Genomic DNA, 24893 nt, shown 5'->3' on the forward strand with positions numbered 1-24893 from the left:
TATATTTATGCGTACTTTTATTTCAGTTTCTTAGTTAAGTATATACATAATTTATACTAATGTAGGATATTTCAATTCACTTAAAAAATAATAAATTTAATAGCACTTTATGCTTCTATTATGCCTAGAACTTCATGCAACATGTAAAACACTTTAACGTTTTAGTTCCTTTCTCAAGTATAAATGGCCTATAATACCCTATAATTAAGAATTTTTATTTGGCAGGCCCTGCATATTAAAATTGCTAATATCCTAATTTGTATTTGATAGGAATTTATTAGTTAAAAAGGTCTGTATTAAGAATATACTATAAAGATTGGATGTTGTACATTACTGATCTGATATTTAATAAGAAAATAATATATGTTTTGTGTGTTTTTGTAAAAGTTTATATTTTAGATACCAGATTGTTGACTTAATAATGTAGTACTAGCAAGCATAAAATAATAAAAAATATTACTAACATCACTTTATTTAAATTAATAACTAGACAATCAAATAGTTTTAGAATATCGAATGGAGGGTGCCATGTTTACTTGCAACTCCTGCGACAAGAAGTTTACGTACAAGAGGAATTTTAGGCATCACAAGAAGTATAAGTGTAACTTGCCTCCACAGTTTGGTTGTCATGTCTGTAATAGTAGTTTTACTACTCGGGCTTACCTTAGATACCATTTAGCAAATAAACATAGAATTGGAGAAACATTAACAACTATGTTTATGTCGTTTGATGGTATGAGGTAAATTGTGATTACAAATTAAATTATATACTTAACATAATTTATCGTAATTTTAGTTAGTTTGTTTTATTTACACGGTGGATCATTTTGGTGATGAAGGAATTTGAGTATTTATTTAAGTCATTAGTTGGTTCCAATTCTGTTTAAGAAGCAAAGAGACCATTGTATATTATAATCGTTTTTGAGGTTCACTACGGTTTTTTTATGTACAGATAATGTTTATGGACCAAACGTTTTTTATTTTTATCGTCCTTAGGATGGTCTAATATAGGACGAAACGTCGGAAGTATTTTTGACCTCATTATTACTATTATTATTTGACTCCAGATCCAACTCACTTAGCAAGAAGCATTAAAGATTTTTGGGTCACAAAACTATAACAAAAGAGAAAACACACTATTCATATTGTTATACAGTATGAAATACTGTAATAGTGTAATATAAGTATGTTGGGTTTTTTAAAAATTAATTCTTATAAAGCAATAATGTAGCTGTAACAAAATAAATATGTGTTAAATAGTCCTTTGGGTGCAAAAAAAAATAAAAATAAAAAAATATAAAGAAAAAAGTCAAAATGGCTAAGTGATGTGGCAATACCTGTCGCAGAAACGTCAAAGGATTGAATTAGAAAAAAGTTTTGTGGTCAATAAAATTTTATAGATTTGCAGATTGTTAATTTGCTTTCGATGTACAGGGAAAATGTTAAAAATATATAAAATGTATTTTTATTACCTACAATTGGTTTGTTCACTTTTTTATATTTTTTCTTTAATACATAATAAGCTACTTTACGCATTTTTAACAGATTTTTTGTTATTCTGACATCAATAATAATTTTAATTTTATAAATGCGCACTTGGATTTTATATTTTCACAAAATCTTGCACGACAGGTATCCTGTATATATTTCCAATATTTTTTATGCTAGTACTATAAATTAAATAGGTTACAAGCTTTGATTTATAAAGTTTCAAGAATTATTAGGATTCAAATTTGATATCGAAATTGATTCGTATGTATAAACATCCTTCTTGAAAGAATATTAAGATTCCGGACATTTAGAATATCCTTATTGCGAAGTAAATTGACAGAATAAACTCTGTTTTTATTGAAAATTACCTGAAATATAAGTGATGGTTTAGGTTTGTTCTATAGGAACTTTCCCATATATTACATACCAGAAGGTCCCAACTGCATCTGCAAATCAAAATTACAAAGTGAATGTAGAACCTATAAATTGTTTTTCTAAAATCAGGTGTCAGAGAATTAATATAAGATATTATATTGATCCAACATAATATTTTCTTTAAAACTCTTGCAAATTTCAGAAACTTTGGTCTATCTGCCATATTAAGAGAGAAAGTTTGGTAGGTGTTATTTTTGATGTTTAAAAATAACTTAAGGGCCCAGTCACTTTTTGACAAGATTGACAATAAATAAACTGCATTTTGCAGTTTGTGAAGTGTTTCTTATAATATTAATATATATTAATATTTATTAATATATATAATATTAATATATAATATTTTAGTAAACTGTGCTCTATTTCTCAAATATTATTGTAATAATATATAGAATAATACAATAGGACACAGTCAAGACCCTTAGTTATATTCATAGAACAACAGGTTAAAAAAGACATGAAGACTTGTCTCCACAAATATAAATGCCAATCTTTTAATCAAGAGTAATGTATATTCATGAGTTCACTCATCATAATCAGACTGTAAAATTTATTTTTTTATGAGAGAAATACATTAAAATCAAGAAATATAACAAAAGTACATAGCTGCAATGCCTGCATGAAAAACAATTACGGAGGCTTTAGTATCTTTACATAAGATTTTTTTATGACGATTTATTGGGGTGTTTAAAATAAATTTTATTGATGACATTGTTTTTAGAAATTTAAAATATAGTTTTTTAATCTTTTTGCAAGTCATTTGAGGAAAGAGGAATATTAAAAAATATGTGAAAAACTGAATTAAGTGCTGAGAATTTTTGGTTAAAAGGATGCTTGATGATGAAAAAGAAAAAACATTGTCAGTTGCTAAAGGCTGTCGACAAATTTCAAATTCTAATGAATCTGTATTAAATTATTTGATCATTAAATCTAATAAGGGTAGAGATACTAAAGTTCAATTTTACAATTTTAATTTATTAAAACAAAGTAAAGAAAGTTAATACATAAACGATCGATCTGATTAGTGTCAAAACTCCGGCCTGACCACCGTCGGTCGCGAGTCATCTCTCTCGCACAACGCACGAGCTGGATAGGTGTGATAGAGAGAAAATATAATCCTACACTGTCTCTAAGCGTGTCTAAAAACAGTAGCGTAACAGATTACATTATTAAAAAATACTTCAAAACTTGACAAACACCAAAAGATTCAAGAAAGGAGCTTGTAAATCTATCGTGAAATTTATGTGGCGAAAAGTTGACGGGATCTCTCTTATGTATTAATAATAAATGCAGGCTTATGTTTAATTTAAAAAAAAAAAAAACAATTAATGACAAAAACGTTTAAATAGTAAGACTTTCAATATTATGAAGATTGTTAGTACTAAAAAATAAAGGAACTTACGTTTCTGATTAAGGGTTTCTTACTTCTAGCCGAATCCATGTTTTTTACTTATATTCTAACATTTTACTTACAAGTAGATTCATAAACACTACGGAATTTTAATTAGGATATTCTAGCTCCAAACCTGCATCACCAAAATAGCCTACCCTGTATAGTAATGTATGTAAATATCCGAGAGGAATCTTATGCAGTCTACTTTAGGCTTTTTAGCGACAATGTATTAAGATAATATTTGGAGAGAATTTGTTTTAATTGGGAAAGCCAAAGATTTTTTTTTTGGTTTAAATATTCCCAATTTCAAAACCTTTCGATTAAACAAAATCTGCTAAAAAGTCGAAAGAAAACTAAATTTAAGTGTATTCACTTACATTGCAGTCCTTGAAATATTTCAGCTAAAAATATGTTTCTTTTTGCCCAAATTCTTTTAATTTTCAGATAATTCTGGAATTATTGCAAAAATATTATTATGAATGATTTTTAAGGGATCTTGGTGGATGTTTTAAATTGATAGTGTTTAATAAATTTTCATTCCCATCTTCGTTATAGTTCTGGTTATGTTTTTCTTCAATTTGAAATTCATTAAATAACTTACTTTTAGATATAATACGAGTACATCTTACAAAAATCTTAATTTTAATAATTTTTAAGGGGTCTTGGTGGGTGTTTTAAATATATAGTTAGCGTTTAACAAATTTTCTTTCCTTCTTATTGTTCTGGTTTAGGTTTTTTTTTTAAATTTGAAATTCACTAAATAACCTACCTTAGAAGTATATTACGACGGAGCACCCTGTTCGTAAAAATATTTGAAAATATTTTTGGAAAATTCTTGGAGCCAAAAGTATACTACATAAGACAGATTCTTTTAAAGTAAAACAAAATATTTATAATTTTCCTTTGTTCTTAACATATTTCACCCTTAAAATTATTCTTTTTAACAACAATAATTGTTAAATTATTTTATTGTTCTATAACTATTTAGTATAACTTTATGCTTATGTTAAACCTTTTTCCCGCATTGAATTCTTGTAAATATTTATTTAATAAATAACTGTTTGCATTTAAAGTATTTCATTTACCAACACCTTCTACTGGATCTTTCCTGTGAAAAATCATTAATATAAAAAATTATATTAATTATATTTTAGATGAATCTAACCAAAAGAAGCAATCCGGCTACGAATGCCATAAGTGTCACAGAATTTTAAAATTCAAGCATAATCTTCTTGCTCACCAGCAAAACGAGTGTGTCAAAGGTCGAATGTGTGTTACATGTGATATTTGCGGACGAACATTTGCCACCTTGGGATATATGAGAAGACACAAGGCTTCAGCTTCTTGCAATAATAAAGTTCCTCCTAAATTTTAGCTATTTTATAAGATTTTATTTTGTATATTCTGCATATATATTTAATTGAGAGGCTAAGTTTTTGTTCATTATTTCTGTTAAATATTACATAAAATTAAAAAAAAGTAACTTAAATAAAAACAAGCAATCAAGATAAAAGGGATAATTTTTATTGAGATGGACCCAAATGTGTGACATTGGCTTTTATCTTAACACATCCAAGGCGGATATGTCTTTATATTACCTCTCCCAAAAAAAGGGTTAACATTCCATTCCGACGGGCTCGATTTACGCCACGAATAATATATTATTAAGTTTATGCAGGGTGGTCGTAAAGTAAGAAATAAATTTAATGTCTTGTAAAAAGATTTTTTTATATTTTGCGAAAAACATGTTTATACAGAGTGTTTCAAAAAGGTTTTACTAAAAAATTTTTTTTTCTCAAATTTCAACCTAATTTTTGGATAATTCTAAACATTTTTCATGTTGCATGTGGTCTACCTAAGTCCAAGCGTTTTGGAGTTATTCTCATTCAAAACTTGAAAATTGAAAAAAGGTCATGAAGAAGAGGAAAAATTAAATAATTTTATTTCAGCAATTGTTCGAAATGTCCTCCGCTAGTCAACTGACAATAGCCTAATCGATCTTCAATTTCCTGCTGCACATTTCGAACCATTTCGAGCGTTACTTATCGTATTTCTTGACGGGTGCGTTGATTTAAATAATCTAGATTGGCCTGTTGGCTTTATACCTCCTCTAAGGTATCCCCATTGAAAAAGTCTAGTGGTGTTAGATCCGGTGATCTTGGTGGCCACTCAATAACACCATCCACCAAAACATACTTTATATCCTAACATTTCATACTAACATGAAGAAGTAAATCGATAAAATTGCCGTTATTGGGCACAAGAAAATCCGTGTTGGATGAGCCAAGGTCACACTCAACACCCATAGAAAATAAATGTTTGGGCAGAAATTATAGGCCAGCAAATCATAGGCTCAATTTTCTTTGAAGAAAATCTAAATGAAGCGTAGACTTTTGCAGCTTTTACAAGAAAAACTAATTCCAAATCTAGCTGCTCATAGAAACATCTGCTTTCAACAAGATTTGAACCCATTTTGAACGACCTGTTGAAACTAGTTGGATAATATATTTCCAGGTTGATGGATTGGTAGAAGAGGACTTTTTGAATGGCCATCAAGATCTCCCGATCTAACTTCTTTAGATTTTTTTTATGGGGATATTTGAAATCCAAAGTTTGTGTCTAAGCCCGCAAACATTGAGGAGTTGAAAACCAGAATAAGGAAAGAAAAGTTAGAAGAGAAAGGAACATTGAAATCGAATTTCAGGTACATATAGGGTATTGTCTATTAGTAAATGGGCCTCATTTTGCACACTTATAAAAGGGAAAAAATTCGAGGACATTTTTATCTTTCTTAAAAACAAGATGTTTTAATTATCTTGGAAATCGTACGTGATAAACAAGGTGAAAATTTGCAGTTTTATATTTTACTATTTGATATGCTGTTTAGAAATAAGCAATAAGAGCCATATCGATAACATTATTATATGTTTTTCAATTTTGATACACCGTATAACTTTCCGATGATTTTTTTGAGCAGAAAAAGTATATAAACTATTGAATATATTCCAAGTTACAGAGTCACACTTCATTTACAATCAAAATCATGCAAATTTTAGCTTTTAGCTAAAAAATTGAGGATAATAAAGTTATGAAAATTCCGGATGATAATGACGGTATTGTTAAAGATTTAGACCCTAATTGAAAGAAGCTAGTAGAATAAGCTAATTTTGTAACGTTTTGATGCTATTTAAATCAAATTTAGGCTAAACACAGATGAATCAAAAAAGTAGAAAAAACAATAATTAAAAGATTTACAGTAAACCCTCAAAGTTATATGCCTTTTTCTCAAAAAATTATTTGTCGCCTTGATCCCTAAGCGCTATCCAAAAGTAAAGAAGAATAATAATATTCTTAAGTAGAATACTGTAGGTAGAAAGACTTTTAATCTACAGATCTTTTAGTACAGTCTGTTATTTCCAAACTCCTACCTAACAGCATTTAAATATTAATTTTTAGGCTACATAATAAATCCCCTAGGATATTATGTCTGTCGGAAGTGCCGCAGAAGTTACAAGAGGAAACACGGAGTGGTACAACATTTAAAATTCGAATGTGGGAAGCCTCACATGTTCAAATGTCAATATTGTCCTAAAACATGTGCTCAAAAAAATAATTTGGTGGTTCATATGAAGAAGCACCTAAATCAATTTTAGGGTTATTCCTTTAATGTCATGTACTCATTTAAAAAAAAATATATATATTATTTTGATTGTGCTTGTCCTGTTTTTCTTTAATTACCAGTGGTGGTATTAATTATATTTATTTATACTACATTTACATTAGTTCTCTTTTAAAGTGAAATTCAGTGTTACTTAAACTAATTGGTCATTACTGATGCAACTTACTACAAAGTGCAGGTTAACGCTAAACGAAAATAAAGTAAACTATATTCATAAATTAAATGAATTTTTATTTGGTTTAGTTATTAAAATATATGATCAAAAATTCCAATATGTTTAGCTTAAAAATTAAATTTTAATTTCAGTTTTTTACTTCTAAATATTACTTATTTTCCTGATTCTCTGGGGTGTATGGTTATAAATTCACAAAGGCGTCACATTGCAGCTATTTGTAGTCATAGTCAACCTTTGCTGAATAACCAGCTTTGAGAGAGAGAGCTAAGTGGGTATGTTTGAGGATTGTCAACATTTACATAAGGACTAATGTGCCTTTTTTGTCTGGCCAATTTTTTCTCGGGTCCTAAATTACTCCCGCAATAAGATGGAACAGAAATTCGTAACTAAAGCCTTATTTCTTTCTTGTTTATCCACTTGCGCTGACCACTAAGAGCAATACGCCGAGTATTCTCTACGTTTAATTTGGGTCAAAGTAGGAGAAACTTAATTATTCCCTTCTTAACTTATGACTTAAGATTTGTTGTACTTTATTTTCTGCACCCAAAAATTGAGCTGGCCAGACATGTATAAATTGATATAACTATACTATTAGTTCTAACTCCTGAAATAAAGTTTGCATGACTGTATCCTAGATTCAATGCGAAATTCTCGTATGATTCGTTTTGCTCCACAAAAAATCTTTATGCTATAGTGAAATTACGCCATATAAGAACAGCGTATCTTAAGAAAGAAAAAATGTGAGCCTAATAGTGGAAAATAATGAATGTGTTAATTGCCTATGTAGCTTTTCAGTTTCTAAATAACAAAGTTATGATTGCTAAACCTCGTCAGTTTGTTATCAACATGCACAAGCTAGGACATATGATCATCTAGGTTAGCTTCTAGAAATATAGTAGCCTATGTTAACATGTAAAAGGACTAGGATGTTTAGATTACTGTAGTTGTAAGCCTATTTATCATCTTCAGTAATAAATTACTCAACATATGATTACCAAATAATAATAAAGACTAGTAAGCAGTTATATTGGTAAGCATGCTAGTAATATATAAATGATGAGAAGAGAATGGCCCTATTGGAGTATACCCTCCTGGGGAATTCTACTTTGTATTTCTGTGAAATCAAGGATATATATCTTCGGAAGTTCAATTACTTGGGTAATCTGTAATTTCTCTAAGACTTATAGTTATATCTGGAAATAGGTAAAATGCATGCTTCTAAAAGCTTTAAAATGCAATTTTTTATACATTTATATTTACTACTGACACCGATTGTCATTTTGTTATGATTATCTGCTATTGTTAACTTTGAGATGAATAATCATGCTAAATAAAAATCTATGTTTCCGCATTTTATTTTTCAATTATTGTTCTAAATCGCTTTGAAATATATTGCCCTTTTGTGGGATTTTAGATGTGCTTATGCCTAAATATGATGAATTATGACTTTTGTGTTTGAAAACTATCTAAACTATTATAATTTCTTTATATTATTTTGCAATTTTCTTTAGAAAGCTTTGACATTATTAATGGTGTAAAAACACTTAGCGGAAATATATGACGAGTCTGATTAGAAAAAAGCTGTTGTCTAGTCTTGCACAGGTACATCTTTATTAAACTAAAATATTTCGAAACGATGGTATATTTTTTCACTAACGATTTGGCTATTTTATCACATTTTTTTATTATTTGCTTCTATATGTCTTTTTTATTTGCTTCTTTAAAGCTATTTAACTTATGCCTGGGGCCTGAGGTTTTCAGCTTAACATAAAAAAAGAACTAAAAATATACTAATTTTTCTTTTAGCAAAATCCAGTATACCGGATAAAAAATTCAAGTGTATGAAATGCGACAAGGCCTACAAGCACAGACCGAATCTTTATCGGCATTCCAAATACGAGTGTGACGGCATTCCCAGGTTTGTTTGTGAAATATGTGGAAAAGCGTATACACAGAAGGTTACTCTGAAACAGCACGTCGATTCGCTACATTTGACCGCAGTGTTTAAATTTGATAATATTTTTGAGAGATTTAAGCCAAGGCAGGATGATGAGTATGATGAACATAAATGATTTGGGTTCAGTTTTTAATAATTTAGTATGTTTATATTAACCGTTTTTATATTGTTTGTTGTAGATTTAATTTTGGACCTATTTCTTGTGAAAATAATAACTAAATATTTAAAAAAGCATCTTGATTCTGATTTTCTAAAGTTGCAAAAGTAATGCTCATATCTCATTCAATTAGTTACTTATGCTAAAAATTGTAGTTTATTCGATACAAAATATTTACATATTTTTTTGTTATATTACTATTGGATTTTTTTGACTTTATCTCTAATTTTAAACTTGCTCAATCAATAATAGTACTGAGTAGTTTATATTATTATAACTTAATTTTTAATTAACACAGAAAGCTAATATCTTAGGTGGAGAGTAATTAGATGAGGGTAAGTAGGCAATAAAAAAAAGAAATATATTTTTTTGAAACAACAGTGAGATACAAAAAACCTTAATCTATGAAATTAGGAATACAAGATTAGGAATTGGAAGATATGTTAAAACAATGCTTATTAAATACTTAAAACCCGCGTTATTAAGAAAAGTCTCTTACATTTCGACGTTCTTTTGAATTAATAGTTTAAAAATATTGGTAAAATAATTTAAAAGCTTAAAAGTATTGGCCTTATAAATTAAATAATAAAAATTATAGGAAAAAAATAACGATCCCCAAACATAAGAATCGTTCAAATATTTCAAAAATCGTTTTTTAAAATATTGGTCATTACAATAATGCCGTATTTCGTAATATGTCTATTTTATTTTATACGTTGAACGCTAGAGTAAGACAAAGTGTATTAGAACATAAATATCATATTTATTCCAAGAATGGCTTGTTTCTAATTCAAAAATTAAGAAAAAAAATGCTGTATATATTATTTTGTATTTTTTAAAATTGTAGTTTTTGGTATTTTCTCGTTTTTACTTCGATTTTTTTGTTTCAGTTTTGTCGCTTAGGTAGCACAGAACTTGAATTGAAAATAAGGACAAAAAATTAGAAATTGTTTCAAAATAAACTAACTGAAATTAAATATTTTTTTGAACTTTCTGTGAAATTTAACATATTTTGTTCCTAATTGTGTATAATATTGTTTTTTGTAACTGAATCGGTCATTTTAGAATTAACATGAGTTATAAATTGTAGTTTTTAGTTAATCACAAAAGATTGTTTTTAAAGCGTAGTGGAAAACATGCTTTAAAATATTTTTTACAATAAAGTTTCACAAACTTATGCATTAATGATTACAAATTTAAAAAAAATTAAATTATATCATCTTTATCAAATCTCAAACAAAGTAAAAGCAATAATCATTATTAATATGCATCAGTAGTAGGCCAGAGCATACTCGCTTCAAAAAATTATATTTTTTCCTCTGGTATGTAATTCGTTAGCTTGCTCCTCAATTAATCTTAATCCTCAATTAATTTAAAAAATAATTGATACTATACCTTTCAGATAGGTAAGAATCATAGGTAAAGATGGAATTCTATCACTTATTTTATTGGTTAAGTTGTGAGCGACAAGACCATTAATATTTTCCGATACTGTTACAATCCCTGGTTAAACCACCACTTTTTAAATTCAAAAATATTTAATGTTTTCTCCATTTTAACAAGATACTGTTTTGTCGTGTAGAATTTACTAGTATGCTGTACTATGCTGTATTCTTTTTGATATGGTAAACACATACATCACAGTTTTTTATGACTCTTTTTATTGCCTCAAATCTATCGTTCTTCAAAAAAGGAATAGCAACGTTGTCGAATGTACTAGTTTATGGTCTCAAATCTTCCAGTTTAGGAAAGTCGAAATTTCACTATGATGTAACTGGCATAATTATCCGAGAATACGTAAAGACATTTCACAGCAATAGGCACTTCAGATTTCATATAATTTAGATAAGAAATGAAGCTTCATTGGGGCCCTTTTGGGCTTGACTCAGTGGTAGAGGTAAAATATCCCTTGATTTTTTGCATATTGTGAATACGTTGTAAGCTAGTTGCCGCAAAAGTCTCCTGAATAGGAAGAATAAGTCGCAGTTGAAGATTTTGCTTGTAGTCAGATCACACAAAGAAGCATCTGTTTTGAATATCTGCAATTTCTGTTATTTTATTGTAGAATTTCTTTGCATGTCATTTAGGTACAGATATTCCGCAACAGCCACGCTATTTTTGCTGTCTCATGTAAAGATGGACTCTTAATTTTTATGTTCATATTTACAGCAGGTCACACATAATTCACACTTTTCTTTTCCTGTGTAATATGCAATCTTAGTAGAAAAACTCCCACATAGTCCCCAAGGAATCTTTGGTGTGACCCTTAAATCACAAAACAAGTCCTACCACTAACCAAAACTTTTTATTTTACTTTCGACACGTATTTCGCTTATGATGTTAGCATCTTCGGGAAAAGAATAAAACTAAAACTACTTATAGACAGGGTGGTCGGTAATTGATGCGCCAAAAAGCAGTTCAATGAAAAAATCGATGTTGAGCCAAATATACCTTAGTAAAATGTCAGGGTGTTAACACTTTTAAAAATATTTTTTTCTCTATAGCTCAAGTTGTTTTTAAGATAGCTCGACATAAAACTGAGTACCGGGAGTTTTCGAGAATAAGAAATTTGGTTTTACTGTATTTTTTGACATAAAGCGTAAATGGCGCTAGTACATCATATTTACACACTGTTTCATGTTTTACTAGTACCATTTTACTATTTTTTGTTAATGTAACTAATAGAATGACGATTTTACGGAAAAAACGTGTACTATATGTATTTCAGTTAAATAAAGCGCTTTCACAATATTTGCATTTAAACATTCTGTTACACAGTAAAAATAGTTTACCACTAAATTGAGATAACACTAATAATGAATAAAATTTCAATTTTCACTAAATAGTGCCTTACTTGGCATAGATTTCCTTGCTTATTCCTGATAACGTTGGTGGAGTCATGTATTTTTTGTTATATGAACTAATGACTTAATATAACCCCAAAAGAGAAATTCACTGCCCCGATCAAACCATCTGTGAGCGATTCATCTAACAAATTCCAAACTGCAACTGAATAATGCGGTGAAGCTACATCATGCATGTACCACATGTTTTCTCGTAAATTTAAAGAAACATCATCAAGTAGATTCGATAGATATATAGAGTATCATTAGGCCTTGCGGGTAAAATAAAAGGGTACAATAATAAAATCACCAATTATACCACATCAGATAGTAACAGAAAATTGCTGTTGAAAATAGCGTTCTCTGGTGAAGTGTGGATCTTCCAGTTCCCATGTATGATTATTTCGCCAATTAAACACACTTCGACTAGTGAAATTCGCTTTGTCCGTAAAAACGATTTTGTTAATGAATGTGGGATCATGATTGTGATTTTGAAGCATAAATTGTCAAAACTGAAGCCTGGCTGGTAAATCAGTTATGGTAATAAATGTCAAATGAGATTGAGATGTTAGGGGTATAGTTCTATAGTGCGTAAAATATCTAAAACTGCGGCTTTTTTTTATATAAGTAATGTTTGCCAAAAGTCTTGTACTTATACAAGATTACTCTTAAATATCCACGACTACGCTAATTTGTTATATATTTTGACTGTGCAACAGAACGTTTAATGGTGGTGAATGGTGGCGAACTGGAATGGTGAGTTGATGAATAAAGAAATTTCAAATCAGTCAAAAAATTATTTATGTTGTTTCTAACATGACCGATTCAACTGTATTTCACTGTTTAAAATTTATTTTGCATTGCAGTCATTGTGAATACAAAGGCAGACTTCTGTATTTTATCACCTAGTGACAGTCCAACTACTCTCTTCCTAAATAATTTTTATGGTTCATTGTTAAATTTTAATACAATTTAATTTTTTGCGGGGCTTCCATTTTATCCACGTATTATTGACATTTCTGTTTAAACAATAATACTTTAATTTAATTTTAAACGATTTCGCCCTAAACTTCTAAATATCCTGAAAAAATTTAGAAAAACAACCAGAAAAGAAAACTCTTTTTTACATAACAATATGTTATTGCGTCTTTATAATAGCGGTAATTTAATGCATTTTTTCTGTACGCTTATTTATAAAAAAAGGTATAAACATTTTAAAACAACAGAGCAAATGAAAATTTGGAACGCCTTGCCTATGTTATGTATTTAATTTTAATTGTACCTAATTAAAAATGAAACCAAAAGTTTTAAATACCAAAAAAAAAACATATCTTAGACAATACCTAAAGCAGCAGGAAAATAAGTGCCAATATAATAAGATATTTTATTTATAGTTACGTTATCTTATAAATATTTTATATACTATGTTTGTGCAACAGTCTAGAACATTTATAATAAATTTGTAGTTACCATATTACTTAGGCATGTTATTTTATATAAGTCGTCAGACCTATTATTATTTAGAAATAAATACGCTATGTAATAAAAAATAAAATAAACTATTACCCTTATAACATATTCCTGATTTTTAGAAGCAGAGGTGATCTACGAATGTCAAAGATGTTCAAAAACGTTCCGCATTCTCGGCTCATTGAAACGTCATTGTAAATATTATTGCGGAAGAAAACCTCCTCCGATCACTGGCTATACGAAAATAGGTGAGGAATTATGGCAATGTAACAACTGTCCGCGAACCTATAAGACGTACAGTACGATGAAGAGACATTTGGTGTACGAGTGCGGAAAACCACCATCGATACAGTGTCCGGTAGTGAATTGCGAATATAAAGCGAAAATTCGGGACCGGATGATGCAGCATTGTAGGATGGTGCATAAACTTGAAATGTAAATATTCTATTTAAAGTTGCTTTTTATCCAAGGTTTATGGTTTTGGATGTTTAGATAAAAATTTAAAAAAAATAAAATCAGGAAGATGATAAGAAACGGACATTTTGTTAACCTGTGAAAAGTATTTATTTTTGTTATATAAATAAAGTAAATAAATGTAAATTATCTATCATACATATGAAACGACATGACGTGAATCGAAAAAATTTTTACAGATCTAGACAGTAGGTAATCTTTAAAACTATTTTAACAATACTAACAAATTTGGGCTTTAAATGTAATAATAAAGCTAATATTTCTTATTTTGTTATGTAAAGAATTGAATAATTCAACACACATGTATACTAAAGATTTTTTGGTAATGTGAGTCTATGTGCTTTATAAGTACAATTATCTAGGGTTCTTGCTATGCTTCGATTTAAACTCAAATGAATGTTTACTCTGAATGAAGAATATAAGACTCACATACAAAGTTAAGTCGGCGCTATTGCTAACTTGCAGTTACCAATATATGTCAAAAAGTTCAATTTTTTTAACAGGAAACCCAGTATGTAAAATTATCAATCCATAGTAAATTGAATTATAAAAAAGTTGTCATATGATCTGTTACCTTAAAATAAAAAGCAATTGAATGACTTTTTAAAATCATGACGATTTTGTCATAATTTAGCCTTATCATTAAAGAGGAAAATGAGAAAAATATCCAGTATGTAAATCAACTGTACTATGTAAATCAATCCGTTTATTTAACTTTAATAATACATTTTAAATTAAATGCTTAAAAACATCATCCCCTTGCTCCAAGCATTTTTCAATCCGCTTGTAAATTATTCTAATGTATGTAATGATTCTGCTATCAATATTATTTATTGCATCAAATATGCTTAGGTGAAGATCTTCGAGAGTTTCATATCGCCTCTTATGCACATAATCTTATAAATAGCCTCAAAAGAAAAAGTCCATGGGCGCTATGTCAGGTGATCAAGGAGGCGTACGGATAGGGCCGATACTTAATAAAAAACAGTCATCAAAAATGTATGTAAAGTGTAATAGGGTATCAATTTGGCAAATGTAAAAGGCAGGAGCTCCATCTTGTTGGAACTAGATCTGTTGTCGATCCAATAAATTTAAATTATGATAAAATGGTAGGATCTACAATTCTTAAGCAAACACCAAACATTCATATTAAAGCGTCTCTGCGGATTATAAGGATGGAAGTTCATTGGATATTCTTGATTCCAATATTAGATATTTTTCCTATTAAATATGTCCCTGTTAGAGAAATTTAATTTATCGCTCCAATGAATGCGCATGAATTAGCATGAATAATGAGCATTAAACTTGACTTAATATGTAAACCATTGACAAAACTGATTGCACCTTTCTTTATTTTGTGGTACAGGCATCTGTGTAGGTCTGTACCTATAGGGCAGAAACTGATGCTTTTTTAGAATGCTGTGAATGGTTTTCAGACATAATCCACTTTCTTGCACTATCCGTTAAAGCTATCGTTAAAGCCCCCTTGACATTTTTATAAACTGTCAATTTCTTAGTTATTTTTGATTTTAGGTTGAAAGGTCATATAACAACTTTTGATTAGAATTCAATTTTCTATTTACTACAACATATTTAAATACTATTTACTATTACTATATAATAATAATTACTTTATGCTATTAATATATAATAATACTTATTTTCTATATGCTCGACTGCAAATTTTTCATACTGGGAGTCTCATTAAAAAAACAGAACTTTTTGACAGAATACGCGAATGCGTTTTTCATTTAACCGACAATTTAGCTCCAATAATAACGAGGTAAGCAATAGTGCCGATTTAACTTTGAAAACTCTGTATAGGTATTGCAAACATAGCGGCTAATTGTTTGAGCACTGATACAAAATTAGCAGGATGCAATACTTTCACAAGAAGAAACATTAACTCGAAGTCGAAATCTCGCAAATGCAGCTCATATTAGTTAGGTTTCGTCTTACGGCATCATCAGACCTCATTTTAAGTAAAATAACACACATTCATTTTAACACACAGATTAAAGAACACTCAAGACAACATACAGCTAAACGTGAAACTACATCGTGTATCGTTACTAACTCCTTCCGTGTATCAAATTCAATACTTTGAATGAAATTTCATATTTCTGGTATAAAAAACGGAATTTTAATTTTTTACAAATTTTTAAAAACTTAACAAAATAACCTGAATGATACAAAAGCCATGAATTCTTGTTTTAACCAAAAGAAACCTTGATTTTTTCTCTATTTAGAATAAGATTCTCTTATAATCCTATCGTTATTTTTACCTCTAGTATTTAAATTTGTATCTAATAAAAGCCATTTACAAAATCGATCAACAGGATTGGGTCTTATGTCATTAGGTAAAATTTCCAGGTTTACAGTTTTTCCGTTTTTAGTTAGTGACCAATTAATGTCTTTTGATTACTTTCTTCTTATGACTTAAATAAACCATTCTAATGCGTTTCCCCTCTATTCTATATTTTTTAGTTTTTATAAATATATTCTATATTTTTTAGTTTTTGTCTTGACAAAACCATTCTTAAACATGCTGTTGAAGAATGGTTTTTAAGAAAGCAAAAATCTCGGTCAAAACTCCATGTTGACAATGGCCAAAAACACTTTTTAGTTAAAAAGATTTATACTAATATTTATTATTACTTTATAAGGAACTAAGGAGGCATCGTTTAATGAGTAGATCTAAAATCAAGCAATACTAAGTAATTTATAGATATTTTAATACATTTCATACATTTATCCCACTTGGATCAATATTTTCCAGAACAAGTCTTCTTAGTACCAAGTTACCTTCATACGTAACTACACACTCTTGTATGTATTAATTGAAATTAGTGATGAAAGTAAAATCTTTACAAGTTTTACACATGCTTACCAAATTTAAATTTTTTACTCCTTTTCTTTTAAAAGATATTTAACAAACGTTATCTAATTCGAAAAATGAATTTAATTCAATAGTCCTTTAATTTAGTGAATTTATTTCTTGTTACAGACTCACACTGTATATGCATTATTTTATGCTAACATTTTCCATTTGTGCAAATTTACGTAATACGATACTAATAAATTCATACATAAAATTAATTATATTATACATACAAATTTCACATTCTTTCATAATTTAATATTCTCCTAAATTAAAACTTTGAGATTCAAAGTTATCCCAAAATCAAGTTTTATTTTTCAAATAGAGTTCTCTATTTTTGACACCGCCTACCGAAAGAATGGAAAATTGTAATGCATTAAGGTCATTTGACCCTATGACCTTATACTTCACCACAGACCGAGCTGTGTAGATTTAATCAAGATCTACACAGACAATTGGCGAAACTTCCAATAACAGCTTCAACATTTAGGATTTTGAAGTGGATCGATATTTTATAACTTAATTTTCCTTTAAAGTCTTTTTGATTCAATTCTAATGCCAAACTGACACATTCGTCTTTCGCGGGTTTTGAAGTTCTGTATTTTTCTCTTTTTTATAATTTGTTTTAGTTAAAAACAAACTTTTTTAAAGTTCTATATTTATATTGACTGATGTAGTTTCTGCAAAAAGGCTTTCTTAAAAGTTTTTAATTCTTGATGGCTTCAAGGACTAGTTTTACATAATAGTTTTTAAGGGTCCTAATATTTTCTAACTATACATAATCTGTTTAAGTAAACCTACATTTGTAAAAACGTCGTGAATGATTTACTTTTCGTTACTTCCACCATTGTGCTGCATGGAGCAGGGAGTGTTAATCGATACTACCTCAAAGTTTCTCACGTTATGAATATTATTGAAGATCTTAGTGCTTCTTTATGTAAATTTTCATTAACAAAAAAAATGTTAATGCATATATGAATCCTTTTTTTCGAGATTGTAACTAAATAAAATAACCACTTCTTTAATATATTATAGTTTATCTCCAGTCTTTAACCGAATTAAATAACGACTTTCTAGGTATTCCAAAAGTAAGTTTCTATATTTCTTATTCGTGCACTTATCCGCCGTTTAAATCTAAAAAAGCTGTAACAATAAGAAATAAGATACATACAAAGATTTAGCGGTTTAATCTCTTAAAATTTGTATGTACCAATGCCTTTGCGATTATTTCAAATGTAAAACCAGCATGCATGCATGTACTAAACGCAAAGTATATATAATAGTTTTATCACTGATATGTAAATTAGTTTGTATGCATTACTTCATCTTGACTTTATTTATGACTTTTGGCTAAGATTATATAGAATTACAGAACATCGTAAGATTTCTTTTTTGAGGTTGTCACAACATTCGTACTCATTTACTAGGAAAAGAAGCCATACAGCTGCATCAAGAAATCACAAAATAGAATATTCACGGGGTAACTAAAATTCTTGTGTGTCACGGCGGTTAGACATGTTTTCGTTAAATCTGATTATGCTGACTTCTAAGTTCGTCTGCTTTCGTTTCCTGGATGTGAATAAAATAAGCCAATACAATCATTGTAGTATTATATTTGCATCTTCTACTAATTATGATGTTATTGAAGAAGTTGATGGACCCCGTGATACATATCATTGATCTGAAGTTTTCTGGTTGGTTCCAGATGAATTAACTGTGCCTTATTTCCATGCGTATTTTCCACAATTGTCATTAAAAATTATGCCAAGTTATGAGCTTGTACGAGTTGTCCAAAGGGTCTCTTTTTCGATGCTTTCTATCTTTGTGCTACATGCTATATCCAATTCATGTTAGTGGGGAGTTAGGTGGAATAATTTCACCATGTCTGAATTCAGATTAATTTCTTAATACAGAATCCATTTAAACTGGTACCACTATAGCCATATCGGGAACGGTAAAATATGATGTCGATCAGAATAGAAAAAAGTTGTGCTTTTGGTGGCTAATAAAGTTGCATTTATAGAGATGTCAAATTTTTCTTTTCGTTTCCGATATTCAGGGGAAAATATGAAAAATTCCTGTTTTGAATTATTATCGCTTTTTTTTAAATATCTTTAGAATTTCTGAACATACGATTTATAAAAAAACAAAATATATTAAATAATTAGGTGGTCTTAAGTAATTTCAAATTAAAATTGCCGTGCTAATGTAGCAGAAGTAAAGCTAAAATTTTTCAATTTGCATTTCTTAGGACTAAATAAAATACGCTAATTGAAGTTTCCAAAAAAAAATATACGTACTTTAAAAAAAAACGGGATTGAATGAAAGGAGGTACTAAGGTGTTTCGTTTTAGTGAACCTTTCTCTCTAAATCTATTTTATTATTTTGCATTTAAATCGTAGCTAATATGTAAGAAATAAGTAAAAAGTTGATGTTGTCTTGCAGAATTTACTGTTAGACAATTCAAATATTTTTTTAACAGAGTCCTAATGGTAAGCTAGTATAATCCAAAACATTGACTATGAACAATAAGTCATTTTCTTAAACCTTTATCGAACAATCACCGATTTTTGAAATCAGTACAAGCAATAAGTAAGAAAAGCCTTTTTATTTCCAAAGTGTAAAATAGTTAAAATCTCATCACTTTTTTTGTATATATGGCATGAGGCTGCAGATCATTCAAAAAAACATATTTAAGGAAGGTTCTCTTTAGGTTACTTTTCTATAGTTTATAGATTGTTATTTGTATATTATGATTTTTTTTCGTAGAAATTTTAATTGTTATTTTGTTAGTTTATAATAACGATTATTAATACAGTTTGATAGGAAGCCTTATCTGAGTATTGAGCTTTTAAAAAAATTGTTTGTATATGTCTCCTGAGCAATATTCACAGAAATTCACTTAACCTGTTTGTTACCGTTCTTAAACTGCGTGTGATCGAGAGTCTGATACAATATGTCAGACGGAGATATGTTAAAACATCTTTTTTACTTACCTAACATACCCTATTTGGAACATTTTAAAATTCTTTTATATTATATGCTTTATAAGCTTGAACGCGTGAATTATCTGGGGACGTTTATGTTTACTACACTTTGTAAATTATGGTACACAAGTTTTGATTAATTCCTTATGAGTATGGTTTATTTTTTGTTAAGTATAGATATTAGGAAGTCGTTAAATTGTACAAATTTATTAGAAATTATATTACAAACGTTTTATATTATTCTAGAAAATGTATATTTTGTATAAATATAAGCTTAATAAAGAAATGGTTGGCATATTGCATTTATTTTTAATGAAATCTTCTTGTTGGGATTTTTAAACATTTTCTTAAATTTTTAAACTATTTTAGCATTAGCAGCCAACGAAAAGTACGTATGTTCTATATGCAAGAAAGTGTACTTCAAAAAAACTTCCTTCTACATCCACCAGAGGTATGATTGTGGTCCAAAGGCCACATTGACCTGCTCACTCCAAAATTGTGGAAAAGTTTTTAACAGAAGGAGCAGTATAAAAAGGCATTTAGTAAACTCACATAAGATTGACAGTAGTGAGTGGGAAACGTATGTTTTAGAATACAATTAAAAAAATCTGCTGGTGATGTTATAGTATAAGTAGTAAATAGACAAATAATCCAAAGGTTTTTGTATAAAGGTGCTGATTAAAAATCATACATATTTCGTGCAATATCAACCTTTTTCCTATACTTTTCGAAAGGTTTTAAGGCGCTGAATACAAATAAGGCCGAGGAATTACTCTATTATGTAAGTTTTTTGATATGTTTTAAACCGGATGTAACAATGATTTTGTACAGTTTTAAAGAGAAAAGTGCTCTTGTCGTTGAATTTGCTAAAATTTCTTTGTAATTTTATGTTTTCAAATTAAGAAAATAATGGAAATAACAGGAGTATCATGCAGCAGATACTGTTTTCCATTTAAGGTATGTGAAATTTTTTAAAATTTTACTTACTAGAATAGATGAGAGTTGAGTTTTCCTAAATTTCAAAATCATAAACTGGCAATATCTTAGTAAAAAAAGATTTTTAAGCACATTTGACGGCATTTGAAAAAGAGGAACATCTATTTTAAGATCCCGAGTGTACTATTTTCTAACAAAAAAATGGAGTGCATATTTAACCTCAAAAATTGACAAAAATGGCTTGGTTGCATTATTAGGTTAGGATACCTTAAAATTATATATAATTCAGCCCACCGTAAACCTTTGAAAAAGTATAGTCTATTTATCTTTTGCATATAAAATACATTCTAGATTAGTTGTTGCCAATGGTCTGCCACATTGTGTCTTTTAATTGTATAGCTACCAGCATTTTCAATGCCTGAATGAGAAAGAGTTTTGAGTAATTCTCCTTAATTGCTTAATATTAATTCCTATAAATAATTGAATATTGAAAACATTTAAATATTTTGCATATATTTCGTACCTTGCTGCAAAATGCCATAACCTTCTCAGATCCAAGAAGGCGTAGAGGTCATTCTAAGACTTTTAAATTTTTAAGCAGAAAAAAATGTGTCATATAAGATACACACAACCACACTTATTTGGAATTACCCAGTATTAATATGAAGTAGTTGAAAATGCAGAATTCCCTTTGTTCCAAATAGGCTTGGCAGGATCTTTCTACTTGCGGGTGGATTAAAACACAAAAAATTCAATTTTACAACTTTAATGTGATGGTTAAGGTTATCTTATAGTGGACTGTAACAGAGAGCATCGAAAGGTTAAAACCCCTCCCAATGGCGACGGCTCCGTTGAGCTGAACGCGTGAACAACGCAATATTATTTTTTCTTTCACTCTTGCACATAGAGCGCGTGGAGATTGTTGACGTGACCACGATCTCTTCTCCCTTCGACGATCAAACAGAACAGTGGCGTAACACAATTAATTATATAAATAAAAACTGTTTAGTAGTCGTTTAATTATTTGTTTGTTACAAACGATAAAAAAGTACATGTTTACCAACAGGAACACATAGATAACCCAAAATTTGTTAATATTTGCCCTGAGAGTGTTGATTTTGCTGCTTCGCTTAGAAGTTGCATTGAGCTTAAAATTTTATTTAGTTCTCGGAAGTGCAGAGAGGATTGCTCTGGCAGAACAAGGCATAGCACAAAGGCAGATCACAAGAATAATAGAGCTTACACAAGATAGAATAGACCGAGAAGAAGTCGTGGGCGAGTTATTACAGGAGGATAGGAGCGCGTTGTAACATGCACATCTTCAAATACAATAACAGTAAGCTACAGGTATTGGTGTTTCTGTCGAAACTATCAGAAGAAGACTTCGCGCTCAGAATTATTTAGTGAAAGACAGTTCAGAATTCCAGAACTTTTATGGCAAAAGAAAACTGACTGTTTAAATTGCTGTTAGAAGTATGCAAATTGAACTATTGAGAATTGGACAAATGTCTTATCGAGCTAATTTGTATTTTAGAAGGTAGAGGGAGACAAGCTAGACTCAAAGAATACAAAGAAGGTCCTATACATATTTTAAGGTGGAATTATGATTAGTGAAAGAACTCCTTTAATGTCCATTCGGCAAGTCCTAACGGATCAAATGTTGATTTAGTTTCGCAGCCTTTAGTCAAGCTATGCAAAACTGGTTTGGCAAATTTTTATGCAAGATTTTACATCCCCAAAATCGTTTGTTATTGCGACGAATGACGAGCATGCGATTTAGTTTAAAACAAACAAGCATTTTTAATTTATTATAATGATATTTACTCTAGTCACTGTTAATGGGTATAGTATTGTAATATAGATTTAAAAATTATTTTAAATATAATTTATTAGTGTAAATAAAAAATTTACAGGATATTAATTCATTTGCCTTTCTGCTTTAGTTTCTTGTTATATGTGTTTAAAAGCTATTAAAATAATGTTGTTCCCAAAATGCCATTTATTATTTATAATAATTTTTGTTATTCCTAGAACCAAATAACTCGTTAAGAAGTTTCGTTTTACAAAATGTAATTTACTGATCATTAATGATATTTAAATATGTTACATAAAAAATATGATAAACTTATTAAAACTTTTTATTTATTTAAGAGTACAAGTATAAGTGCCCAAAATGTCTGAAAGTCTACTGCAAAAAGGAGAGCCTATATGTTCATTCCAAGTATGATTGCGGCAAAAAGAGAATAGTAAAATGTTCAGTCCAAGGATGTTTTTATGAAACCACCAGAACTGGGAACATGACGAGACATATGGCATTTAAACATTCCGAACCTATGTAGATTATCGCAGTTTTATTTATATATAAAAAATAAATTAAGTAGCATTTAAGAATATTTATTTTAGCTTTAATAGAAAATGTTATAGAGTAAAAAGTAATAGTTTTCAGTAGTTATTTGGCATAAACCCAAAATAACTTCTATTTAACCCAGAAAATTCAATTTTCAGATCGAATCACGATATCCCAAATATTAAAAGATATTCATTTTATTAACAACCAATGTGTGGAATGTGGCAAACAGTTTAACAGAAAAGATAACGTTCAACGTCATTACATGGAAATACATTTAAAGCAAAGCATAAGGTCTTATTCGTGCTACAAATGTAACAGGGTGTTCAGGAGAAAATATAGCATGGAAAGTCACGAAAGAGTTTGTTTTAAAGTGAAATGCTTTAAATGCGAGCTAGATTTTTTCACAAGAGGAAATTGGATTAAACATATGCATAATAAGCATAATTTTTATATATTTTAACATTGCAAAAAATATTATTTTTTCATAATAAAACTTCCTTTTCTTAACTTTATTATGTAGATTAGATATATTTTTATATTGATATATTTTTAGTTTTCTTTTTAACTTTTACTATCGGTAAAACTTATATCCTACTAGTTTAAGTTGTACCTTTGGTACCTACCTAAATGCCTTAGTCTATCACTTGGAAAATACCTATTTTGATATTACTAGATTAAAGATATTTTTGTACTTTGTCTAAATAAAGCAAGTTTTGCATAACTTAATAGCTCATCACTTACTTAAAATTTTCCACAATATATATGAATAAATCAATTTGGGTCTAGTTTTCTTCTACAATTCACTAATACTAAATAAATTCAATTATTTTTAGGTTTACTTTTCCGTGAAATGTTTCGGGAGAGATACTCGTGTGATGTATGTAATAAAAGCTACAAATATAGCAGACATCTGACAGCCCACATTAAGTACGAGTGCGGAAAAGCGCCGAGTTTCCCTTGCCAGTTTTGTGGAAAAAAGTTTCACTACAACTACACACTCAATGCTCATAAAAGAACTGTTCATAGGAATGAATCCGTTAGGCAGATTTTAGAATTTTAAGCTTTATATGAATATGAAATTTATAATTAGGTCTTGTGATGTATGTGAGATTATTCTATATGAAGAGTACATGGGAAAAAGCATGTATGTCACAAAATAGTTGGGGAGAGCGTTGTCATTACCGCTCTACTCGCTATGTTGTTTTCATATTTTGCTCTCAGAGCTGCACAAGGCAAGATATCAGTAGTTGAATTTCAGTTTAACGACAAGTTCTTTAGCAAAAACGATTCCTTCTTATTGCTTGTTAACAGATTTATTCATATTAACACTGTATAAAAATCCGACAAACTTTTTTATGTTAATCTATACAATCTAAAAAAACTTTCTGGAACAGACTTACTCCAAGAACGTTTTTATATCAGGAACAAATACACTCTTTTTATTGACGATGTCAAAACTTATCGTTTAATTCTTTCCAAGGAACAATTTGGAAATGCCTAGAATTTTCTATATTGTTTTCTCCCATGAAAGCCAATAATTTAAAAAAAAAAACTGACAGTCAAAGCAATCAAGTATATAAATTTTAGCTACTAGAGTTTGGAATAAAATAACTTAAAATGGGTCCCAAAGGGGGCTCTCAAACAAGGTGAAATACTAAAGACTAGACG

At 29.2% G+C, this 24893-nt stretch overlaps 1 protein-coding gene across 1 annotated transcript; it reads left to right on the forward strand.

Moving 5' to 3' along the window:
* The first annotated feature begins 516 nt into the window (after window positions 1-516).
* On the forward strand, window positions 517-9242 carry LOC126739787 (gastrula zinc finger protein XlCGF26.1-like). The gene is made up of 2 exons (XM_050445601.1): window positions 517-733; window positions 8977-9242. The coding sequence occupies exons 1-2, from the start codon at window positions 517-519 to the stop codon at window positions 9240-9242; spliced, it is 483 nt and encodes a 160-aa protein (XP_050301558.1).
* The last annotated feature ends 15651 nt before the right edge of the window (window positions 9243-24893 follow it).

This window comes from Anthonomus grandis, chromosome 8 (assembly GCF_022605725.1).
Source record: "Anthonomus grandis grandis chromosome 8, icAntGran1.3, whole genome shotgun sequence".
NCBI classification, from domain to species: Eukaryota; Metazoa; Arthropoda; class Insecta; order Coleoptera; family Curculionidae; genus Anthonomus; species Anthonomus grandis.